Below are 24295 nucleotides of genomic sequence, written 5' to 3'. Positions count from 1 at the left end.
AGACTTACCCCAAACGTTAGTGACAAAAACGATACTTTACTCAATAAAATAAAAAAAGAGAGAGAATATAAAAGAGAGAAAGTTATTATTGTTGTATCAAAAGTCTCACCCAATGCTCCTATTTATATATGTACAAGGCTCCACTTTTTCAAATGTTAAAAAACATGCACGTTTATTTTTTAATGTTTGTACTTCCCACTATTACTTGAAAAGAAGAATAGACAATACTAAATAGACACCGAATGGATATCCATATTGTAACAAAAACTAAGCATCTTGTGACTTGTTAATTAGAATGGTGCAATGATGATGATGGAGGTGGTACCACTATTCCCGACCTTGTGAGTTTAGCAGTGATGATGATGGAGGTAGTTTCCAATTTGAATCCAGTATTCCAGTTTACTTAATGTTTGAGGTTTCCCAATTCAATGCTGCAAAGGTTGTTTTAATTTATGTATATTTTTGTGGTCCTCTGTTGTATTGCAGTGTGAGAAGGTTCTTGACGGTTTGCTTCGCGATGGTAGCCTTACCCTCGCCGTCCAAGGAAAAGGCAGGTATTATTTTGCTTTGCTTCTATTAATTGTGAAAGAAAAGTATGTTCTTTTGTTACTATTTAAACTGATTAGTTGCTTCATCTGGCTCAAATTTCGATACATGTTTAGACGGCTTAGTTGGTTTTCTAAGAGAGGTATATTAGTACCTTTCTACTCAAATATAGTTAAAAGTGTGGCTCTCTATAAATCGTTGCAAGTTTAAATTCCAAATTGTGGTTCAGCTCTCTTATACGCTGCTAAATAGTAACACTGATTCCTCTAAAATTAGACATCTTCTTTTCTCTTTCAGAAAATCCTGGTGCTATAGAAGCTGTTTTTCGAGAGAGCTTTCATAAACTTTTGAAGGCACACTATATTGAACACTGCCCTGCGTCAGAGCCAGTTGTTTCTACACTCATTAAGGCAGAATCTGCTCCTAGAAAGCGGGGTTAAGATGGCCAAGGTAATTGGTTCTTTTCAATTTCTACAGACAGCTGGGTTAATTTTTATACAGGACCCGGATTTATAGTGTAGCAGTCCCCATTTCTTTGTCAGTTTGTAGTGTTATGAAAGTAATGATTTGTCTTACAATCAGATTTAGATGTCTGGGTATGTGTTGGGTAGGAAATTGAATAATTGGAACTAGCACAACCCATCTGTTGAGATTGGTAAAGATGTCAATCACTGAAATTATGGAGATTCATGCAAACAAATTTGAGCTGCAACCTGTTTGGTTTAGATTTCTGATGTACGGCAGCATTGATTAGAAAGTAATATTAAGGTAATGCGACATTGAGTTCAATTTAGTCGTTAATGTTTGGCTTTTGTATTACACTAATGACCCTCTATTTAGTACTTTCTGATTTGTTTGCTTAATACTTTAAAAGTTCTGGTTCAGCAATGATAATATAATATATATGGAAAATACATGAGCGCTGAAAAAAAGTGGATATTTGATCACCATTCAATATCATCATTTTGATTGAAGTTGCAACAGCATAGTGTTCACTATTGTAACCTAAATATGTATTACCTCAATGTTTTTTCTTTTTATTGATAAACAAAGAACTTTATTAAGATGGAAAAGAAGAGTTTTGACAATCCATGTTTGCAGAAATTTGAAGCACCAGAGACCATAGAACAATGCGTTCTAGAAGCTGCTGTGCCTGGGGAGGCAATCAGATTTGCTGTTACAGCATATACACTGGGTAATGCTGATAGAGAAGCAAAATCAGATGTTTCCTCCATGGTAAATGTTGGAGATAATAGTGGTAAGTTTATTGTCATCTTATGTGAATCACTAATTATCCAAGGTTAGTCGGTTACCAAAATTTACTGCACTCATATCAGTAGTATGATACTTCTTTTCCTTACTTTTTTACTTGGATTCAAGGTGGTATTGCAAACGAGGTGTCAATACTTTGGTGTGCAAATTTTGAGAAATTTATACGGCATCTTAGGCATAAGGTTGGTTTTTTTATAAGTTTCCTGCTTTTTTGTTTTTTCTTTCTAATGATCAGGTTGATATATTTATGGATCTCATGCCATAAGGTGCTGTTTCTATGTATTTGGTGAATTTTTCTTCTCCATCTTCCCTTAGCATTCTGTATATTATTATTGGAAGAATACACTTGAAATATTCCATGCAAATTACAGTTATTGGTCGAGAATGAAAGAAAGCGACTGGATGATGGAGCTGCAACTACCTTAAGTGCCATATTGGATGTGACTAAAACTGTTGAGGAAAAAGTAAAAATAGAGAAATCAGGTTAACCAGATTCCTTACTTCATAGACCTATGATATTACTGTTGTGGCTTTGATTTAACTATTGCCATTTGCCCATAGCACCAGTCAGAATTTGGAAACCTAATATTGGATGTTTGCTCCAGTGGTTTTCTCTTTTGTATTGGTTCTTTTCGTTAACAAGGGTTCCTCGTCCTCCTCTTCTCTTTGCATATCTTTGTCTTTGTCTTTGTCTAATCGATTTCTCCTTTTATGAAAAATAAGAAGAAAGAACTGCACAACTGTTATCTTTTGCACTTGGTTGCTAACAGAATGTTATCCTATATACGTTTCAGTTCCCCTATCACTGGAGTCCAATTTTACTGAAGTGACGAAAACTGAACACGGTCGTACTATGACCATAGATTGTGTTAGAGCTTCTCTAGTACAGTTGGGTTGTCCACAGAGGAACTTTGATGATTCATATAGTATTGGTACTGTGACATATCTTTTCCTCATGTTAGGCTATTTTGTGCAATATAAACATCCTCCTTTTGTTTTATTTATTTATTTTTTCTCCATTTGTTTATGCCGATGGAATTCTGGTTTGTAACTCTTTTTTATGGTTTGAAGTTCTGAATTAGTTTTCATTTCCTTTACAGATTTGAGGAGCATTGTTCAAATGGCTAGAAATGAGGAGGTTTCTATATCTGTCCTTTCCAAGTAAATTATAGTATTTATGTTTCTACATGTAGAACTCTTGTTTCTTGCGCTATGTTGCAGGTTGAGTCAATTGTCTTGAAAAGATTTGGAAGTGATGCGACAGAATATTTAGGCTCCTGTCAAAGTCTAACTGTTTTCTTGAGACAGATAAGGTTATTAATTGGAAAAAGCGAAAATTTAGAAAATGAAAATTATTGTCTGAATTTTTATTTCTATTGCATAAAGAAAATTCAAAGCCCTGTATATCTATGATATGGTACTATTTATGAAAATAAATGAGGTTGTATGAAAGGAATCTTTAGTTCTTTATGGTTTATTGAAATGCATTGAAGTGCTTTATAATCCCATTTTAGCTTTCAAAAGATGGTACTTTATGGAAGGATAACAACGTATGATGTGCCAAAACCCAATTAAAGAGATTGATGAATTGTCCTTTACTGTAATCCTCTTATAACCTTATACCTAATCTCTTTTCTTTGCAGATAGCAGAGTCTGCTCTTGTTGATAAAAAGGAAGCTCCTAGATTACTATACAAGTTATGGAAGGATAACTACTTGCATATGGAGGTGACAATCTGATAATATTTACACACGCACTTTGTGAAACAGTCTATTTTGTGGTTAGGAACTTAATAAAATATCTAATGTTCCTGCAATCTAATCTTGCTTCCAGAAATTAGTTGTAACTGCAGCTAAGCAATCGAGATTTATGTTGTGGAAAGTTGATAAGCCTCTGCTTTGGGAAATTGTGCTGGACGAGATGTACCATGCTGCCTTAAATTTGAGCTTAAGATTGGCTTTTGAGCAGGAAAAGGATGAAGATGTGAGTTACTCATTCTATAAGTTTGTTTAAAAATTTACCAGTCAATTGAGTTATACGCATTTTTTTTAATCCATCATTGTGAAATTTAGTAACAAATACATTGCTATAAAGATATACCAAAATTTTATGGTGATAATGTTAGGATTTGGTTGAATTAGTCCCACATTGCTTAGGATAGCAAATGGAGTGGGTGGCCTAGGCTATAAATATGAGGCTAAGTTCTCCATTTGTTTTTGCACCAGTCAGAAACACTTTAAGCTTGTATCTGATTTTTCTTTTCCTCTGTACTCTTTGATTAGAGAGTGTTGTGAGGTGTAGTTAGATATTTGCTTTGAAAGAGTGTGGGTGTACTGGGGTGCCGGTGAGAGAAAGAAGTCTATGTGTTGTAACAATTTTCACATAGTGATATTCTCTGGTTGTCATTTGACAACGGCCGTGGTTTTTTCTCCGGTAATTGGAGTTTCCACGTTAAATTCTTGTGTTGTGATTGTGTCTATTTTATTTCTCTGTCAAAGGTGTTTTCTCAAGGGGGAATTGTGTCTTATTCCCAACAAGTGGTATCAGAGCTTCGGTTCGGTGGGATTTATTCTTAGTATGCTCTGTGGTTGCAGCCTAGTCTGACCTTCCACATCAGAAAAGAATTTTGTCCTGTGGCTTGAGGTTGATCTTTGGTTGCTGTTGTTGTTGCTGGAAGGCAGTGTGACTCTGTGAGAGTGCAGTTTGGAAAAGGTTCTGGCTAAGGAAAGACTTGGTATTTAAGTGTGTCCATTGTGACCCACCTCTCTTTCCTGGGGACCCTTCCTAGTGCACGGTCTACAGTTGAGTTATAATATTCCAGTATACGGTTGCAACAATGTCAGGATATTCAAGTGCTGTGAAGCTTGAAATAGAGAAATTTGATGGAAGAATCAATTTTGGCTTGTGGCAAGTACAAGTCAAGGATGTGTTGATACAATCAGGTTTGCACAAGGCGTTGAAGGAGAAGATCTCTGGTTGCTCTCTCTATGAGAGAAGATGATGTTCTCTAGAAGACAAGAAGTATCCTCATGGTATTACCGCACTGCCATGGATAAGGATGAGTTGTGGCAATCAGGTCCACAATTGCACACGGGCATTGGTTGGCGTTGAGATGCAAGGTGTGTGGCGGAGTTAGGTCGATGGCTGAAGAACTTCCAGGAAAAGCCAATTTGGAAGTTGCACCATGAATTTTCAGCAAGGTTTCGATCTGTACCAAGGCGAAATTCTTGGAGTGGTCTAATTCCAAGTGAGTATACTTTCATGGTGGAGTATGATAGTTCTCTGAACTATGATTGTCGGTATAGACAATGGCAGCAAAGAATTGTCGGTGTTGACAATGGAAGCTGAAGATGTGTGACTATTTCAATCAAGGTGGAGATTGTTAGGATTTGGTTGAATTAGTCCCACATTGCTTAGGATAGCAAATGGAGTGGGTGGCCTAGGCTATAAATATGAGGCTAAGTTCTCCATTTGTTTTTGCACCAGTCAGAAACACTTTAAGCTTGTATCTGATTTTTCTTTTCCTCTGTACTCTTTGATTAGAGAGTGTTGTGAGGTGTAGTTAGATATTTGCTTTGAAAGAGTGTGGGTGTACTGGGGTGCCGGTGAGAGAAAGAAGTCTATGTGTTGTAACAATTTTCACATAGTGATATTCTCTGGTTGTCATTTGACAACGGCCGTGGTTTTTTCTCCGGTAATTGGAGTTTCCACGTTAAATTCTTGTGTTGTGATTGTGTCTATTTTATTTCTCTGTCAAAGGTGTTTTCTCAAGGGGGAATTGTGTCTTATTCCCAACAGATAAAAGATAAAGAGGGAACAGAGAGTGGTGCTTCTACCAAGTAAGAGCAGTCCAGAAATGTGCATCAATATCATTTTCATGGTGTTAAATGCAATAAATGACTCAACCACTCGCATAATAGTGTAAAAGCATTCATTCGTTCTTCAACATTATCAAAGTGAACCCAACAAATCAAATCAAATAATAACCGACCAATGTTTGTACATAAAATGTTCCTATGTAATAATGTAACACAAGATAACCATTAATTCCGATCTCTGCTAGGTTAAGCAATATTTAATCATTTATGATCTTGTTATACATGTAATAATATGATTATAAAATTCAATAGTTGACAGAAGAAACTGCAAATAGAATAACAGTTTAGGAACTGTTATACTTACTGTGCATGCATATAAAATCAACTTCTAGAATGGACCTACTTTCAAATGTTTTGTTGTTTTCAGGGGTATATGCCAAATACCTCTTTTCCTCTCAGGCATATTGCTAAACCAAGACATACTCCAATAATAATGGGGTCAAAATTATGTATAAATATAAGTGAGAAATTTTACGATTGTTTTAAATTGAAAGCAACTTGATTGAAGAATTTAAGAAACATTCTCCAGCCTAATTACTCTCTTCCTCTTGACTTTTAAATAAAGATATATAAAAGTGATGGTGTGAAAGCGGCAATACATGTTATTAATTACCATGTATGCCGCGTGGGGAAAAGGAAGCAGCAAGTTACACCTGTACTTGTACCTTAAAACAAGTACAAGTGGGAATCTAAGAATCACTATATTAAAATTTTAAACTCTTGGATTTTAGTTAGCGGGTTGACTTTCATGTTTATATTTGTTTTTCTTTATGTTGACCTAAGAAAAAACAAGTTAATGACTATCTATACTATGTCAATTACTGTGCTTTTAGCAGCCTAATTAAATATAATTGTCTGGAAGGGTAAAACTATTGGAATTTGACTAGGTATAATATGGCGCGCAATTTAGAAAAAAAAAAGTTTGAATTGGTTTACAAAAGTGCCAATTCTCTTTTTTTTTTCCCCTGTAGTTTCCATTTGATATTATAGTTATTATTGTTGATTCAACATCTAAAATTAAAATTGTACTCCTATATAATTGATTCAGAGTATTTATCACTTGTATAGCAATTTGTATATGAAAAAAAGATTAAAAAACTAAAAAATCTTAAATCCTAAATTCTAATATTTGATCAACTATATATTCTGTCATCATCATTTTTTTTCTTGTTTTTTATGTAATCTTCTTCCTTCTCTTTTATATTGCCTGAAAAAATGTTTATTGTTAATTATGTATAATATTGTGCGAGATAGCTAGAAGAAATCATTCAAGTATATAGATATATAACTTTATTTTATCTAATCTGTGTATAAAAATTTAAATAATTCTTTCTATATGTGCAGATGAAATGGGTAATGAATGAAGCCCTAAGACTATATTGAGTATATTCAGCAAAAGGCAAGCAAGGGAAGACATTCAAGTCAACGGTTTAACTAACGGTGCCTAAAAGGAACCAATATGTGGATCGACGTGGTGGCCATGCCATGCACCATGACCAGGAGCTTATTATGTGATTAATTTTTTGTGTTTTTGAAAAGTTTGATTATTTCATTCAAACTTAATTTTGATGCATTGTCATTATAGAATAATTTTATAAATATATTTAATTAAGTAATGTTATATCAGTAAAAATAATTATCATTTACATTAATATTAATCGCATAAATAATTATAATTGTATTACACTATCAGTGCATCAAATTAAAATTAAATTCATATTATGAAAACTTTCATTTTTTTCTGTGAATAAATGAACTATTTTAGTAGTTGATTATTTTAGTTTGATAAAAAAAGTGTGAAATACAGATTTACATGAATCTATAATTATTGATTTAGTAGCTGATTTATTATATTAGTAAAATATTTTTTCACACTTTTAATCTTGTGATATTACATAAATAATATTTATTAACAATAAAAATAAACAGCCAACGAGTTATAACTTAAATAGTATAGTCTCCCATACTTATTTAGAGGTCGCAATTTCGAGTGATCTTACTTTGGTAAAATAAAAAAAAAAACAATAAAAATGACAAATCTTTTATTGATTCAGTCGCATACAATATATAATAGCACTCTTTTCCTTTCGTTTTTTCTTGCTTATTCTCAAAGTAGTAGTGTCCTTTGAATTCCATGAAACCAAGTTCGTTGGTTAATAACTTAATATACGGTATCATTACGGTCAAGCCGTTTGCGTGTTCAAAGTTAGCTACAACAAATTCTTATTGTCGTGCTGCTCGAATTTCTTTTGTCATTAGTATTATTTGCACACTTTTTGTTATATTATTTTCATAATAATATAAAAAATATAAAAAATTATTTTTAATAAGTTAATATTAGTTAATTTTTTTTCTAAAATTTTTCATTTTGTAAAGTATTTAAAATTTAAAGTTTATGGTTTAGAATTTAAAGTTAAAAATTTATAATTTAGGATCCAAAATTTAAAATAAATAAAATAATCTTAAAATAATTAATTGATATTAACGAAAAAAAATAGATTTCTAACATCGCTCATAAAAAAAAAGTAATTGAGACATTTTCTTTCTATTATGTTTGCGCAGATAATAATCTCGCTCGTGAAGCTGAAGGATTCATTTTCATTTTTATCATTTGTTCATTTTGAAATAGGTAGAAAGCTAACACATACATATGGAATGAAATTAGTAATAATAACATAGGGTCCACTTTTATTATAAAACTATATAAATTTAAAATGATAAAATTGTGCCTTTATAGGAAAAAGTATCAAGCATATTTACCATGAGAGAATCATCTTTTATATTATAAACACTATATATTAATATATTCATGAGAAATTAAGTGGCTTAACTTATTTTAAAGTTAGTTCAAAAAATAAGAATTATCTTACACTTATTATTTATAAACACTATTAAATTTTAATTTTAGATAATGTAAATTTTAATACATATTTCTTTATATTTAAGATCGAACAAAATTAAAATTTAGAATATAAAATTTGAAGAGGACTTTAATTTTGTATAATGTGAAAATAATCCAATAATAATTTTTAATCTAATTCTAATATCATATCAAAAGTTAAATAAACCTAACTTAAATAAAAAAAATTAGTTTAAAAAATGGATTAATCTCCACGTACAACCCTTTTTAATATACAAGTCATACAAGTCCTAAAAATCCCTAATTTTTAAAATGCGCCTCTTATGGCATGTATGTTTCACGCGCATCCTTAACAGATTTTTCAGTCAATCAACACGTAAATATATAACTTCTTTTTTCGAAAGAATTTCGTTTTTTTTTTTTGAATTCCTTCTACATTTTTTTGTCTTTTCTCTTCGATCTCTTTCGTGCATTTCTCTCTCCCTTTTCCTTCGCTGTTTTCGTAAGTTTCTCTCTCTTCTCTTTCTTCGTTTTTCTCGTTTTTCATTGTTTTTGAAATTAAACTCTGAAATTGTTTTGAAAATAATGGATGATTCAACTTTAGATTATCAGCTGAACCAGAGCGAAGTTGATTTTGAATTTGAATTCAATGAAGTTCCCGAGGTGTGGTTTAATTCCAGTTAATAATTGAATTTGGATTTGAATCCAGTTAGTAGTTTATAATTGTGTAGTTGAATAATGCGTGAACCTTGTCTATGAAATTTGTTGTTCATTATTCCTTGTTTGAATTGAATCTAATATACTAGTTCTGATGAATTTTTTGCATTTTATATCAGATGTTCGGGTGTAAATCAGGAATATTTGGGTGTATTTTAGGAAAGTTTGGGTGTATTTATAGTTTATGACTTTTCATCTCACTTAGGGTGAATTGTCTTATTCTTTTAGTTGAATTGTTTTAGTTTCTGTTTAATGATGATTCATGAATCTGATTTTTGTTATTTTTTATGATAGTTTTATAATTCTATTTGCATTTTATAGTTTATGCTTGTTTTAATATGGTGTATTTTTTGTGTATTTTGCAGCCCCTTTATGGCATTGATGAGCAGTTTGTTCTCTATATACAAGTGTTTTTTTCGTACAAGTCTTTACAAGTCTTCTTCTCCTTTTATTGTTTTGAATCCAATCAAGTGGCTGAGGTGTGGTTCAATTCAGAAGAAAAAAATGTAACATTAGAGGAAATATTTTTTTATACAAAAATGCTATTTGTACACTAAAATCAGCTACTAAAATCAACTACCAATGTATTTGTGTATAAATACATGTGTGGTTTAATTTATTTTCAATGTATATTTATATTCCAGTATGTATTTTATACTGGTGACTGACTTTGGTGGCTAATTTTAGTGTACACGTAGCATAACTCATTTCTGTATTTGCAGCAAATTTGAGTATAAAACGAAGATATTTGGGTGTATTTTTATTCTGATAAGTTCTAGATAATTTAGAACTCTTCATCTTCCTCTTCCTCATCTTCTGCTGTTCTTCAGTTCTTCATCTTCTTATTTCATATTCTCATAATTTTTTTTGGAAAAAAATTAAACAAAAAAAAATACATAATGTTACAAAATCAAAACAAAAAGAAAAAAAATACGATGATGAAGATGAAACACGTAAAGAAAAAAAAGAGAAACACAAAAAAAAAGAAAAGAAAAAAGGAAGAAGAGGAAGAGCAGAAAAAATGCGAAAAAAAGTGACAGTTATGATTTTTATTAAAAAAAAAGAAGAGTCGTTCTTAATATTAAAGAAGCGCTTTGAAAACGTAATATATGTATTAACACATTTTTGTAAATGAATGTAATTTCTATTAAGTTTAGTCTAACTTATAAAATTTATAAATTAAAAAAATTTATATGTATAACGTACCTGTTAAAAAATAAGAATTACCTCATATTTACAAGAGTTACGAGACTTTCTTGATAATATATATATGCAGAGACAGATGCAAGGGGAGCGTGTGACCTGTGGGGGCGAGAAATACCCACATGAAACTTGTGTATGTATTAGTGTATCTGGCGCACTAAAACAATAGCCCATTTCTAAGTAGGGTAGATATTCAATGATCATACAGAATTTATGTTCCATGTGTATCTAATTTAAGAAATGAAAAATAAATATTATAATAATTTAACTTTAATATACTATTAGTATAAAATTATTTTATACGTGTTTTTAATTATATAATTTTATATTAATAAAAATAATAATCTTTTATATATATTGACCGTGAATTAGGGATGGCAAAAATTTCTAGCGGGACAGATATTCGCGAGAATTTATCCGTTACAGGACGGATATGGGGACGATTTTGTACCCGCGGGACGGGAGACGGGGTCCCGTATATTAAATGGGGCGGGGCGGGAATAGAGGTCCCCGTTCCGTGGAGACCCGTTTAAACTCCGTTTATATAAAAAGACTAGAATATCCCATTTGTGTGTACTATGATTTTGTTAAGTATTTGTTATAATTATTGAGTTAGGTTAAGTATAATTTATATGATTATAATTAAGCATTTATTATCATCTTCATTATCTTTGTTTGCTTTTTCTGTTATAATTACTGTGATTTGAATAAACATTTGTTATAATTATTCTGAAATTTTTATTATTTTACTGATTTTGAATTTTTGGTTAAGCATTTAAGTACTATACATGTAATTCATAATATTGAAGTAGATATTGATGTAAGTAAAATACTAAATTATATACAATACACTATTTTTTAATTTTTTTCTAATTTTTTTCAATTTTTATTATTTTTTATAAAAATCTACGGATATCCGTGGAGACCCGGGTCCCCGGCGGATACGGAGCCTCCGTTATCTGTTACGGGGACAAGACGGGGACGGGGACAGATAATGGAGGCGGGGTGGGGGGCGGGGGGCGGGGGACATATTCCCGCCCCCATGGGGACCCGTTGTCATCCCTACCGTAAATAATCATTTAAAATAATAGTTATAATTATACGATTGTACAAAATATTTTATACTGTTAGTTCTTTAAATTAAATTCATGTTATAAATATAAAAGTGGAAGAATTTTTATAAAGAAAACTAAAATAAATTTACATGCCTTAAATATATATTATATTATTGAAAATTTTAAGCTTTTTTCCTTTTTCAATAAAATTATTATAGTCTATTATAGTTTTTTATTCTTAAGCAAAACCCTCGAGTATTTAATTAGATGCAGGTAATATGTGTCTTAATTAAAGATACATGTTTAACATTATTAATTAAAAAAATAATTAAAAAATATAAATTCAAATTTTTAATATATTTATTCAGTATTTACTAAAGTAAAAAATTTAAAATTTATTACTAATAATAAATTAACGTTAACATACATTGTCACCAGAGGTATATATGGTCCAGCCTGATCCGAATATTCGGTTCGAATTCGAATATTTTAAGGGCTAATTTAGTGTGATTTTATCGAGTTTAAGACTAAGTAAAAGTTTCAAAAATAGACGCGATCATTATTTAGGACCGGATTCGGATCAAGATGAACCCGGTTTTACCCGATCCATGTGCACCCTAAAAAAAACTAAAAAAGGTATACATATTTTAAATTAATTTTAATATTATAGTATATTAATTACAAGTTTATTGTTTTATTTTCAATCACACTTGTTAAATTAAAAAATAAATAAAAAAGTATCAAATTAAAATTTATGAATAAATTCAAATTCAAATATAAATATCAATTTCTCAATAACAAGCTTTTTCTTTATAAATAAGTGTATCATAAATAATCTTATTATAAATTATTTTTAAACTTTTAAAGGTCCGATTTTCACTTAATTTAGACTCGATATAATTATAATCCAAAAATATTTATGTTTCATCAAATCTAGAATTAAATTAAAATCTAAAAAATAGACTCAATATTTATTTAAAATTAAATCTAAATTAAGAAAAACTCGATTTCACCCTATCTATATACCCCTTAAAATTGTTAGGCATTTGTTATCAACAACCCAAGTGCCGAAGTTAAATATAAAAAGTTGGTCATTCAATATATATTTTCGATATCATATATAAGTGGGTTATATTTGGACAAATTCGACTTGAATTTTATGACACTAAACAATTTTTCATATTCTTAAAATATATATTAACTAATTTTTTTTATCGAAAATAAAGAAATTTAAAATTGTAATCTCTTAGATGAATATGTGACAATTATATCATTTAAATTATAATTCATTGGTTATTAACTAAATTTTTTTAATTTGAATATATGTAGCTGTTTATATATATAAAATATTTTTATGTTTTTATATAAAAATATAATTAAAATATATACATATATATATTATATTAAATAATTTGATATATCAAATAAACCGCACGATCTAACAAAGATCAGAGTTGTGTGGTGCCGCTTTTCGTATCTGTGTGTAATCCGCGTGTTCATATCAGCATGCAGCAAGTAATACGTACACTTTTATTCCATTAATTTTTCTTTCAATTTAATTTGAGGCAAACAAGCTAAGGTCAATGATATCAACAAAACGGTCAACAACCAGATTTATTTATTTATTTCTAGTTTAGCCGCATGCAATAAGCTAGCCGGCCACTTCTAAATAATGAAGTACTCATCACTTTGCATGGAACCAATAATTACGATATATACTCTATAATTATTACACATATACTATTTCGAAGTTATCAGTTAAAATTTAATAATTTAATTATAATCATATAATGTATATATTTTGTATCGAGTTATATACTACGTATACACTAAAATCAGCACTAAAATCAGTTATTAGTATAAAATATATGTTGAAATAAAATACATATTAAAAATAAATTAAACTACACATGTATTTATAAATAAATACATTAGTAATTGATTTTAATAGTTAATTTTAGCGTACAAAATATAAATAACATTTTTATTTTATATCTACTACTTTAACCATGTATAACATTATGTTTGATTTTGAGAATAAAATATTAAAATTAAAAATAAAAATATAAAAAATTATTTTTATATTTTGTTTGATAAAAAATTTAATATAAGATAAAATAAATAATAAAAAATTTTATTTTATTTTTTTTATACAAAATTTTAAAAAAAATAAAATGATAAAAGATATATAATTATAAAAAATTAAATATGAATTAAATAATACAAATAATTATATACAAATATATAATAGTTAATTTTAATGACTAATGTAAAATACACAGTATTTTTATGAAAATAAAGGCCGTATGATAATTTTTATGTTCTCTTGACAACAAAATACCAAATGGTAAGACTTTATAATTGTCAGAAATTCCTTTCTCTTGTAGTTAACTTTTGAAATTGGATCACTAAATTTTAATACAATATATTAAAATTTATTTCGCATTATTATTTAATTAAATAATCATCACCAGCCAATAATAGATATTCAATAATGATTTTAATAATTAATTTTATGTTTTTTATTTCAAATTATTTAAGTGAAACAATATATATTTTTGAACAATATTAGAAAATTATTTTTTTTAACTAATAGTAGTTAATTTTTTAAGATTATTTATTTAACTTAATTTATGAATTCTAAAAAAATAAGTAATATTAATTAATTAAAAACTAATTATCTATATATTTTAGAGGAGTGCTACACATACAAGTTATTTGGTTTACAAGTCATACAAGTTGGAAGAAACTTAACAAAAAGCACGCTGTCCCATATACGATTTTCATGGCGTGCTTCGCGTTCCTCATTCTCCTCCTCCTCCTCTTCCTTCTTCTTCTCCTTCTTCTTCTCCTACTCTTCTTTTTCTTCCTCTATGAAAACGAGTTTCTTACCAAATTTGTTCGATATCCTTAGTGCGTTCTCTCTTTGCCTTTTCATTAATTCGTTGTTTTATCTATGTTTATCATTGGTATTCTTACTTCGTTTTTTTTTTCGATTTTTATGGTTTCTGAAATCAAGCTTTGAAATCGTTTTAAATATAATGAAACTTTAGAAATACACCCAAACGATTACAGAAATACACCCAAACGATTACAGAAATACACACAAAGGATTTAAAAAATACACCCAAAATTCGTTGAAGTGCACCTTATACATAATTCAGAACTCTTCCTCTTTCTCCTCCCCATCTTCTACTGCTTCTTCTTCTTCTTCATTTTCTTATTTCATATTCTTATAATTCCTTTTGGAGGAAAAAATCAAACAAAGAAAAAAAATACATAATATTGTAAAATCAAAAGAAAAATAAGAAAAAACACGACGATGAAGATGAAACACTTCAAAAACGAAGAGGCACGGAAAAAGAAGAAGAAGGAGAAGAAAAAGAGAAGGCACGAAGAAAGAAAAAAATGACTTATATGACTTGTATGTAAAATCTTTTTCTATATTTTATATTAAAATTCTCATATCACTTAAAAGTATATGAATGATATTTTTTTTTTTGACGTGCTTTAAAGATAAAACCTCCCAACCAGACGATTTTATTGTAATAAAAAATAAAAAAAAAATATTTGAAAAAGGAAAGCGAGCATTTGAAAGAAGAAAAAACATAGGGTTGGACCGAGAAGGAAAAAGATTCAAAGGGCTAATAAGTAAAAATCACGAGGGTCAAAAGGTTCACATGAGATTATCGACACTGAAATATATATTCAAAATCAGGTACGGTGTCACCTTTTGTAGTCAAAAGCAACGCGTTCCTCGTCCTATAAATACCACCTTACTTCCTCTCCACAACACATCACATACAACAACCAACTCCATTAATTAGATTACATACATACATGGAATTTTTAGGGTTACCTGCGACTCTTGTTGCCCTATTGGCATCATTTTGCTTCCTGTTGATCTTGATACTAACATATGCATGGTGGGTTTCCCCATTTCTAACACATAACAAGCTTAAGAGATGTGGATTTGTAGGGCCAAACCCAAGTTTCCCACTTGGAAACATCAAAGAGATGAAAAACAATAAGAATATTAAATCTTCCTCAGCATCAACCCATGATATACACTCACAAGTTTTTCCCTACTTCTCTTTCTGGCAGAAATCTTATGGTAAGCAAAAATAATAAATAATTAAATTAAATAATAAATGTATGATGGACCACCTATATATATATAATGATGTTTATGTATATGTAGGTAAGGTATTTGTTTATTGGCTAGGGACGGAGCCATTCTTGTACATTGCGGAGCCAGAGTTGTTGAAGAGAATTTCCACGGAGGTCATGGCCAAGAGATGGGGGAAGCCAAGTGTGTTTAGAAATGACAGAGACCCCATGTTTGGGAGTGGCTTGGTCATGGTTGAAGGCAACGATTGGGTTCGTCATCGCCACATTGTTGCACCCGCATTCAATCCCATTAATCTCAAGGTATCATACTTTTTCCTCTATGCAAGTTGCACTTTATTATATTAGTTAGGATTATGTTACGTGTACACCAAAATCAGTTATCAAAGTCAGTCATTACTATAAAATACATATTGAAATATAAATACATATTTAAAATAAATTAAATTACATATGTATTTATACACAAATATATTAGTGACTAATTTTAGTAGCTTGATTTTGATGTACAAATAACATTTTTCTATTATTTATCTACACATAGTCCGCGTGTGCGTGCACGTCCATCTTGAAAAGTACGCATGCACTTTTACAAAGTAGCTGCGACTCTTTTTCTATTGGTTTGCCACACACATAGTTGGTATATTTTAACTAGCAAATTGAATTGAACAAATCAAGGACAGAATTTCCTAATTAAGGAAGTTATGAAGAAACTAAACATTTTGTTTTAATTGAATAGGCGATGGCAAGCGTGATGAGTGAGTCGACAAATGAAATGATATCTCGATGGAGCAGCCAAATTAAGATCGGAAAACACGAAATCAACGTGGAGAGTGAGGTCATAACCCTCGCCGGAGAGATCATCGCCCGAACTATCTTCGGCTTGAAAGACGAGAGCGCTAGAGGCATTTTCAACAGGCTCAGCGCCCTTCAAATGACTCTCTTCAACACCAATCGCTACGTCGGGGTTCCATTCGGCAAGTACTTCAAGGTCAAGAAAACCCTAAAGGCCAAGAAATTAGGCGAAGAAATCGACCAGCTCTTGTTGTCTATCATTGAAGCTCGCAAGGCCTCGCCCAAGCCCAAGGGTTCTCAGAACGATTTGCTGTGTTTGCTGCTCCAAGAAAATAAGCTCACGACGAGGGAGCTTGTTGATGAATGCAAGACCTTCTTTTTCGGCGGCCATGAAACCACTGCGCTTTCTCTCACCTGGACTTTGCTGCTGCTCGCTATGCATCAAGATTGGCAGAACCAATTGAGACATGAGATTCAACAACGTCTTGCTCAACACAATCACGTTATTGATCTCGCCATGCTCTCTAGCTTAACCAAGGTAATTAATTACTAATTACTTCAAGCGCGTGTGCAATTGAAGCATGTGATTTAATTGCTGAATTATTGGGGAACATACTGACCCACTTTGTCATCTAAATTGAGAGAATGTGTCCCACTAAGCACTTTACTAGCATACTTTATAAAAATATTATAAAATTAAGTGTCACTTTCTTTCTACTTTTTAATTTACTCTATCAATTGCTTACCTGACATCATGCTGCATCTTATAACTAAAAAGCAACTTATATATTAACATTATTCGTTCATTAGAATTACTAAATAACTTGAAAAAGATCACATTATTAATTTATACTTTGATACATATGCAGATGAAGTGGGTGATGAATGAAGCTCTAAGGCTGTACCCTCCTTCACCAAATGTGCAAAGGCAAGCAAGAGACGACATTCAAATTGATGGTTTAACAGTGCCTAAAGGAACCAACATGTGGATTGATGTGGTGGCCATGCACCATGACCCGGAGCTATGGGGACACGATGCTAATGAGTTCAAGCCAGAGAGGTTCATGGAGGATGTGAACGGTGGATGCAAACACAAGATGGGTTACTTGCCATTTGGATTTGGAGGGAGAATGTGTGTTGGTAGGAACTTGGCATTCATGGAGTACAAGATTGTGTTAACTCTACTTCTCTCTAAGTTTAGTTTCAACATTTCTCCAACTTACCGTCACTCACCAACTATCATGCTCTCTCTAAGGCCTACCCATGGAGTCCCACTCATAGTTCAGCCCCTTTAGACCATTCAATTAGACCAAATTAAAGAAATACTCATTTTTAAAAAGTATATATAGAGCACATGCTTTTAATTAATTATTTCTAATACAGTTTTAGTTGGCATGGTCCCCTGATGTCTTCAGAATGAACTCAATTATATACAAGTATATGTAGTTTACAGGACTAATTAGTATGTATTTTCCCCACTGTTGGTTCTGGATTAATTGTTAGCTAACTAGAGTAGCCAAGTTTTTGGGGGATACATTTGTTTGTTTGGGATTTAATTATGCATCCGGTATGTATTTGTATGTTGAATGAGCCTGATCTATGTATCATGTATGTATTGATCAAAATTTAATATCATTCTTTATATTTCTCTTTCATATATTTATCTCATCTTGATTAGTTCTCTTACTTGATACTTATTAATTAGTTGTAGCTAGGTATGGTCTAGTGAAATATCGCTTGATCAAAAAACAAGTATTAGGCTCCTCATCAATAGAAGCATCCTTAATGTATTCACTACCCTAAAAAAACAAGCATATATATTTGTTGAGCCATCAATCAAACACTACTTTATGTCTCTCTTTAATTTATGGACTCGAATAGTAGTTATTTTGGTATTTGTATGGAAATTCGTTAGGTTTAAAAAAGAATTACCTGCTGACTAGATAGATTGATTTAAATAGTAAAATGACTATTTCACCTAAAAATTATTGGGATATGTAGCTAATTACCGATATTTTTAATAAATTATCAAAGTTGTTATAACGAAATAAAAAATTATTTGTGCATATATGATGAGAACTCATCAAATTTAAACCTCTTTGGTTTCATGAAAAATTGGCATGTTTATTATGGAAATCACGCATTAGCTTATAGAATAAAGTGTGTTGGCATGTCTGGCAGAAACGACAAATTAATTTATAGTTACAGTCATTGCTGCAACCTCATTTAGTCTTACATAGATTAAGGTAGGTAACTATATGTATGTTGGGAGCTTATTAGATAGTAAATGCGAATCAATTAACAATGTCTAAACACATAGATGACGCCATAAGATATTATATTATTACATACATACAACAACTAATTACATTATATATTCCAAAAATATTATTTATACACTAAAATCAGCTACTAAAATCAACCATTAATATATTTGTGTATAAATACATATGTGATTTAATTTATTTTTAATATCTATTTATATTTTAATATATATTTTATACTAACTAATTTTAATAGCTAATTTTAGTGTACAAATAACATAATTCTATATATTCAATTGTCTATTTGTCTGCGATAAGAGTGAAATTCACTATTCAGCATGACATGTTTCAAAAGATATCAAAATGAAAATTAAGTTCTTCTAGAACACACACACTGTTAAGAGTATTGAGATGCCACATATTGAGATGCCACATAATAAGACATGTATAACATATTAGAATTTGTTAGAGAAATCAATTTAAAAAAAGCTGAGAAGTTACATCTAATAAAAAGTAGTTAGAGCTCATTCACTATAAGTACCAATGCACTGTAATAAACTAGTCAGTTCAGCTAATACAATTCATTTTCTAGAAAATTATCCTCATTCTCTTTCTTTTTCTCTCTCTTTCTCTCTCTCTCTTTCTCTTTCTCTCTCTTCTTTCATTCTTGTTCTTCATCTTCAAGAGTCTGATACTTTCACATGGTATCAGAGCTCAATGATCCATGAAGAACACTGCGCCAACACCAAAAGCTCCAATGAGCTTCCTCAATTAGAACAAGTTCACTGCGTTTTCAACCATTAAACTCAACGAGAACAACTACAAAGCATGAAAGAAGCAAGTACTAGTATGCATAAAGGTGAACAAGCTTTAAAGTTATCTTGATCTAAGGATGGTACCTGTTAGGTTTAGCTCAGAATCAGACAGACATGAAGAAATCGAAGCTCAAAGCTACACAGACTGGGAAGTGCAAGATCAGTGCCTTGTGGCTTGGTTAACAGCAACAATAGAGTCTAACTTTGTCAACCGTGTAATTGAGTACGATTATGCATACTAGATCTGAAATGTGTTGGGTGAATATTTTGAGTCTAGAGTCAAATCGAGGATTAAGCAGCTCAAGACTCAATTAAAGATACTCAAAAAGTACGATTCTCCAATATTTTGAGTTTGAGTCAAATCAAGGATTAAGCAACTCAAGACTCAGTTAAAGATACTCAAAAAGCATGGTTCTCCAATAACCGAATACATGGCGAAGATCAATCAAGTTGGTAATGTACTTAATGCACTTGGAGCTCCACTAACCAAGGACGAGTATATTGAAGTTGCACTGGGAGGGCTTGGCGAAGAATACAATGTTTTCATCACCGTGGCAACAACAAGGATTGAAGAGACGTCAGAAAACGAGTTTGAATCTCAGTTGCTCGCTTAAGAAGAATTAGTTAACAGATTTAGAAGGACGGAGCTAAGACCAATTCAGGCAAACATTGATCAAAGAGAAGATACTCCAGAAAGATTTCAAGGAAAAGAGTTCAACAACTACAGAAGAGGTTTTCGAGGCTCAAGAGGCAGAAGCTATTTCAGAGGCACAGGAAGGTCATCATGGTGGCAAGGCAGTAGATTGCAATGCCAACTTTGTGAAAAACTTGGCCATACAGTAGTGCATTATTTTCACAGGTTTAACCAAGACTTTATGAATCCACAAATGCAGCCCCTCAATGCAGCACAGCCACCTTCAGCAGCATTCACAATGGTATAAGTTCTCAAAACTCTCAACAAAGATTTCAAGAAGTGAAGACCCAGCCTCCCGCACCACTCAATCCTCAAACATTCCTTACACTGCCTTCAGCTCTCCCAGACACAGCTTGGTACCCTGATTCGGGTGCATCTCATCACATCACGTTTGACAAAATGAACCTCATCACAGGATCTGATTATGATGGCACTGAACAATTGTTTGGAGGTAATGGCCAATGTATGGGTATTAAACACATTGAAAGTTCATTCATGCATGCATATTTATCTAACAGACCTTTCAAATTGTAAAACCTATTACATGTACCTAATAATCCAAAAATTTAGTAAGTGTAGCCAAATTTACCTTAGACAATAGTGTGTTTTTTTAGTTTTGGCCTATCTTTGTAATGTTAAATGTCAGATCTCCAAGAAGATCCTCCTTCAAGGATTGCTTAAAGAAGGGCTTTACAAGTTTGAAGGGATCGAAATTGGCCCAAGAACAAAGTCTGTACCTATTAATCCTACTTGTTTCACTGCAAATATTATTGAAAACTCCAAAAATACATATGTTGAATCTGAAAATGAGTATATGCAAGCCATTGCTAATGCAAGTTCAGCATTGAATAATAAAGAGAGAGCTTATGCACCCTCTCACCTAGCCAAACTGAATTTTAATTCAACGGCAAATAAATTTGTTACAAGTCCAATTTCAATTTGTAATTCTGCCTCTCAATTGTCTATAAATACCTTAGTAAGTCCTATTTCAAATGCAGAAGCCCATGTCACTTGTGAAAGGATCGGTGATACAATCCAATTATGGCATAGAAAATTAGGACATCCATCTGATAAGGTGGTAACTCTAGTGATGAATCAATGTAATGCTTCAAGTTCTGATAATTCAATGAATAAAATTAGTTATGATCCCTCATTATGCAATGCTTGCTGTATTAGTAAAATTCACCAACTACCTCATCTTGAATCTCATTCTAACTATGCACCTTTAGACCTTATATTTTCTGACATTTGGGGCCAGCACCCATATACAGCAGATCAGGTTATAGGTACTATATCTATTTTATTGATGCAAACATAAAGTATACTTACACATACCTACTCAAGACCAAAAGCCAAGCATTTGAAGCATTTCAGCAATACAAGTCAACAATTGAACTCAATACTGGACTAAAAATAAAAGCCTTACAAACAGAAAATAGTGAAGAATATTTGTCCACACTATTCAAGCAGTTTTTGGTAAAAAATGGCATCCAACACAGACTTACATGTCTCTATACCCATCAGCAAAATGGCTTAGTGGAAAGAAAACACAAGCATATCATAGAAACCTCACTCACATTGCTAGCCTAAACTAACCTTCCTTTAAACTTTTGGGATGAATCAACCCTCACTGTCACTTACCTCATTAATAGATTACCCACCCAAACTCTTAACAACAAAACACCTTTTGAAGCCCTCACCAACAAAACTAGATTACAATATCTTACAACCCTTTTGGATGCACATGTTATCCGCTTTTCAAACCTTACAATGCACACAAGTTTGATCATAGATCCCAAAAATCCATTTTCATAGGTTATGCCCCCAACTACAGAGGTTTCAAATGCCTCCTACCAAATGGAAAAGAAATCATTTCAAGGAATGTCCTCTTCAATGAGTATGAATTTTCTTATAACAAATTCTTTAGGAATTAACCAATCCAATCCCTCCCTCACACCTCACCTTCCACCTTCACACCTTCCTTGCCAAATCTTCTACCTGAAACTAACTTCAATTCCACTCTTAAACCCAAAATTCTCCCACCTTCAGCCACCATCTTGCCCAACCAGCCCACCCCATTTTCCTCATCAAGGTCATCAGCAAGTCTTCCAGCACAACTTCTCACCTCAGCAGCAAGCACTTCTAGTCATTACAATGTCTCAACCACCCATTCAACATCAGAATCTTCAATTCGAGGCAACACCTCCACTCCTACTGCAGTAGCACTCCAAGTGACACTAACCCTTTACCCCACATCTTCTCCTCAACCACACCATCATACATTGCATACATTGAATGACACTTCCAATATGCTCAATTATATATCTGAATCATTATCTACTTCATCTTTTTCTTTGTCTATTAATCATAATTCTGATATCATTGCTCCTATTTTTTTTTCCTTGGAACTCCCTTAGCTGCAGATGTGCCCGAGCAGGCCCCAACTAAGATAGTTTTTCCTGCACTATCAACAGCTACTATAAATTACCATCCCATGTAAACAAGGAGCAAGTCAGGCATCTTCAAGTCAAAAAATTATGTAGCAGTGTTCAAAGAGGCTTCATTTCCACCCACACTCCTCACCATGTTTGCAAGCTCCAAAGATCATTATATGGGCTGAAACAGGCCCCTAAAGCCTGGTTTACCAAGCTGAAAATCACTCTCAACAAGTTTGGCTTCGACAACACCAGATCAGACACGTCACTCTTTACCAAATTCACACCTGCATCAGCGACTTATGTTCTCGTATACGTAGATGACATTCTAGACACAGGAAACTCTCAAGCAAAAATCACAGTCTTAGTCAACCAGTTATATGCAGTATTTTCACTAAATGACTTGGGAAAAATGAACTACTTTTTGGAAATTGAGGCAGTAAAGAATAGCGACCAGGTAATGATCCTATGCCAAACAAAGTATATCAAAGAACTCAGTAAGGATGCAAGAAGCCAAAGCAATACCTACTCCAATGGCATCTAGTCTGAAAGTCTCAGCGCAAGGTGGAGAATTGTTTCAAAATCCAGCACAATATAGATTAGTTGTTGGAGGACTCCAATATGCAACAATCACAAGGCCAGAAATCTCTTATGCAGTAAACAAAGTATCGCAATTCATGCACCAACCATTAGACAGCCACTGGAAAGCGGTAAAACAAATTCTCAGGTACTTAGCAGGGACATTTTAGCATGAATTAAAGTTCCAAAAGTCTGATGAGAGTAGAATTTATGTATTCACGGACTCAGATTGGGAAAGTGATGTAGACGACAGAAAGTCAACAAGTGAATTTTGTATCTTTTATAGACAAATCTTGTCTCTTGGTCCAGTCGAAAGTAACATGTTGTATCAAGAAGTTCCACCGAAGCTGAATATAGAAGGACAGCTGCTGGACTTGCTGAAGTCATTTGGTTGTAGAGCTTGTTGAATGAAATGAGGATACCTTGCACCACCAAACCAAATCTATACTGTGATAGTTAGAGTGTTCTACTACTTTTAGCCAATCCAATCCTACACAATAAGAGCAAGCACTTTGAACTCAATCTCCACTTTGTTAGAGACTATGTGACCGAGAAGAGTCTACATGTGATCCATATTCCAGCCTAAGAGCAGATAGCAGATTGCTTAACAAAACCTCTGTCAAGTCCTACCTTTCAAAAGTTCAAATTGAGATTGAGAATTGCTGACAGAAGATGTAATGGCAGCAGGATAATTGAAAGCCTAGACAACAAAGTTGATGTTAATAATTCAGAAAGCACAATAGACAAGAAGGAACAAAGCACAGGTATCAGAAACTCAAATAGCAGGATTGATGTTAAGAGTATTGAGATGCTATATGACAAGACACGTGCAACATATTAGAGTTTGTTAGAGAAATCGGTTGGAAAAAAATCAAGTCAGTTACATCTAATTAAGAGTAGTTAGAACTCACTCATCACTATAAGTACCAATGTACTGTAATAAACTAGTCAGTTCAGTTAATACAACTCATTTTTTAGAAAATTCTCCTCCTTCTCTCTTTTGATCTCTTTTTCGCTCTTCTTTCATTCTTGTTCTTCATCTTCATGAGTCTGA

General features: G+C 32.1%; 2 protein-coding genes across 3 annotated transcripts; both read left to right on the top strand.

Moving 5' to 3' along the window:
- The first annotated feature begins 150 nt into the window (after nucleotides 1-150).
- LOC112711641 (uncharacterized) lies at nucleotides 151-7348 on the top strand. 2 transcript variants are annotated; one of them, XM_072203431.1, is made up of 12 exons: nucleotides 151-368; nucleotides 487-550; nucleotides 844-996; nucleotides 1648-1804; nucleotides 1927-2000; nucleotides 2190-2301; nucleotides 2613-2750; nucleotides 2919-2956; nucleotides 3040-3131; nucleotides 3462-3545; nucleotides 3652-3801; nucleotides 7041-7348. In XM_072203431.1, exons 3-10 carry the CDS (start codon nucleotides 988-990, stop codon nucleotides 3463-3465), a joined length of 624 nt encoding a protein of 207 aa, XP_072059532.1. In that variant the 5' UTR covers nucleotides 151-368; nucleotides 487-550; nucleotides 844-987; the 3' UTR covers nucleotides 3466-3545; nucleotides 3652-3801; nucleotides 7041-7348. The 2 variants fall into 2 exon arrangements, with proteins under 2 accessions (XP_072059532.1, XP_029145035.1); XM_029289202.2 differs by having other exon boundaries at nucleotides 189-368; nucleotides 487-554.
- Nucleotides 7349-15333: 7985 nt separating this feature from the next.
- LOC112711640 (cytokinin hydroxylase) lies at nucleotides 15334-18109 on the top strand. The gene is made up of 4 exons (XM_025764337.3): nucleotides 15334-15645; nucleotides 15733-15962; nucleotides 16399-16992; nucleotides 17324-18109. Exons 1-4 carry the CDS (start codon nucleotides 15372-15374, stop codon nucleotides 17747-17749), a joined length of 1524 nt encoding a protein of 507 aa, XP_025620122.1. The 5' UTR covers nucleotides 15334-15371; the 3' UTR covers nucleotides 17750-18109.
- Nucleotides 18110-24295: the final 6186 nt, after the last annotated feature.

The sequence above is a fragment of the Arachis hypogaea genome, chromosome 9 (genome assembly GCF_003086295.3).
Source record: "Arachis hypogaea cultivar Tifrunner chromosome 9, arahy.Tifrunner.gnm2.J5K5, whole genome shotgun sequence".
Taxonomy (NCBI): Eukaryota; Viridiplantae; Streptophyta; class Magnoliopsida; order Fabales; family Fabaceae; genus Arachis; species Arachis hypogaea.
The sequence above is the reverse complement of the archived record's forward strand: the minus strand, read 5'-3'. Positions and strand labels throughout refer to the sequence as shown.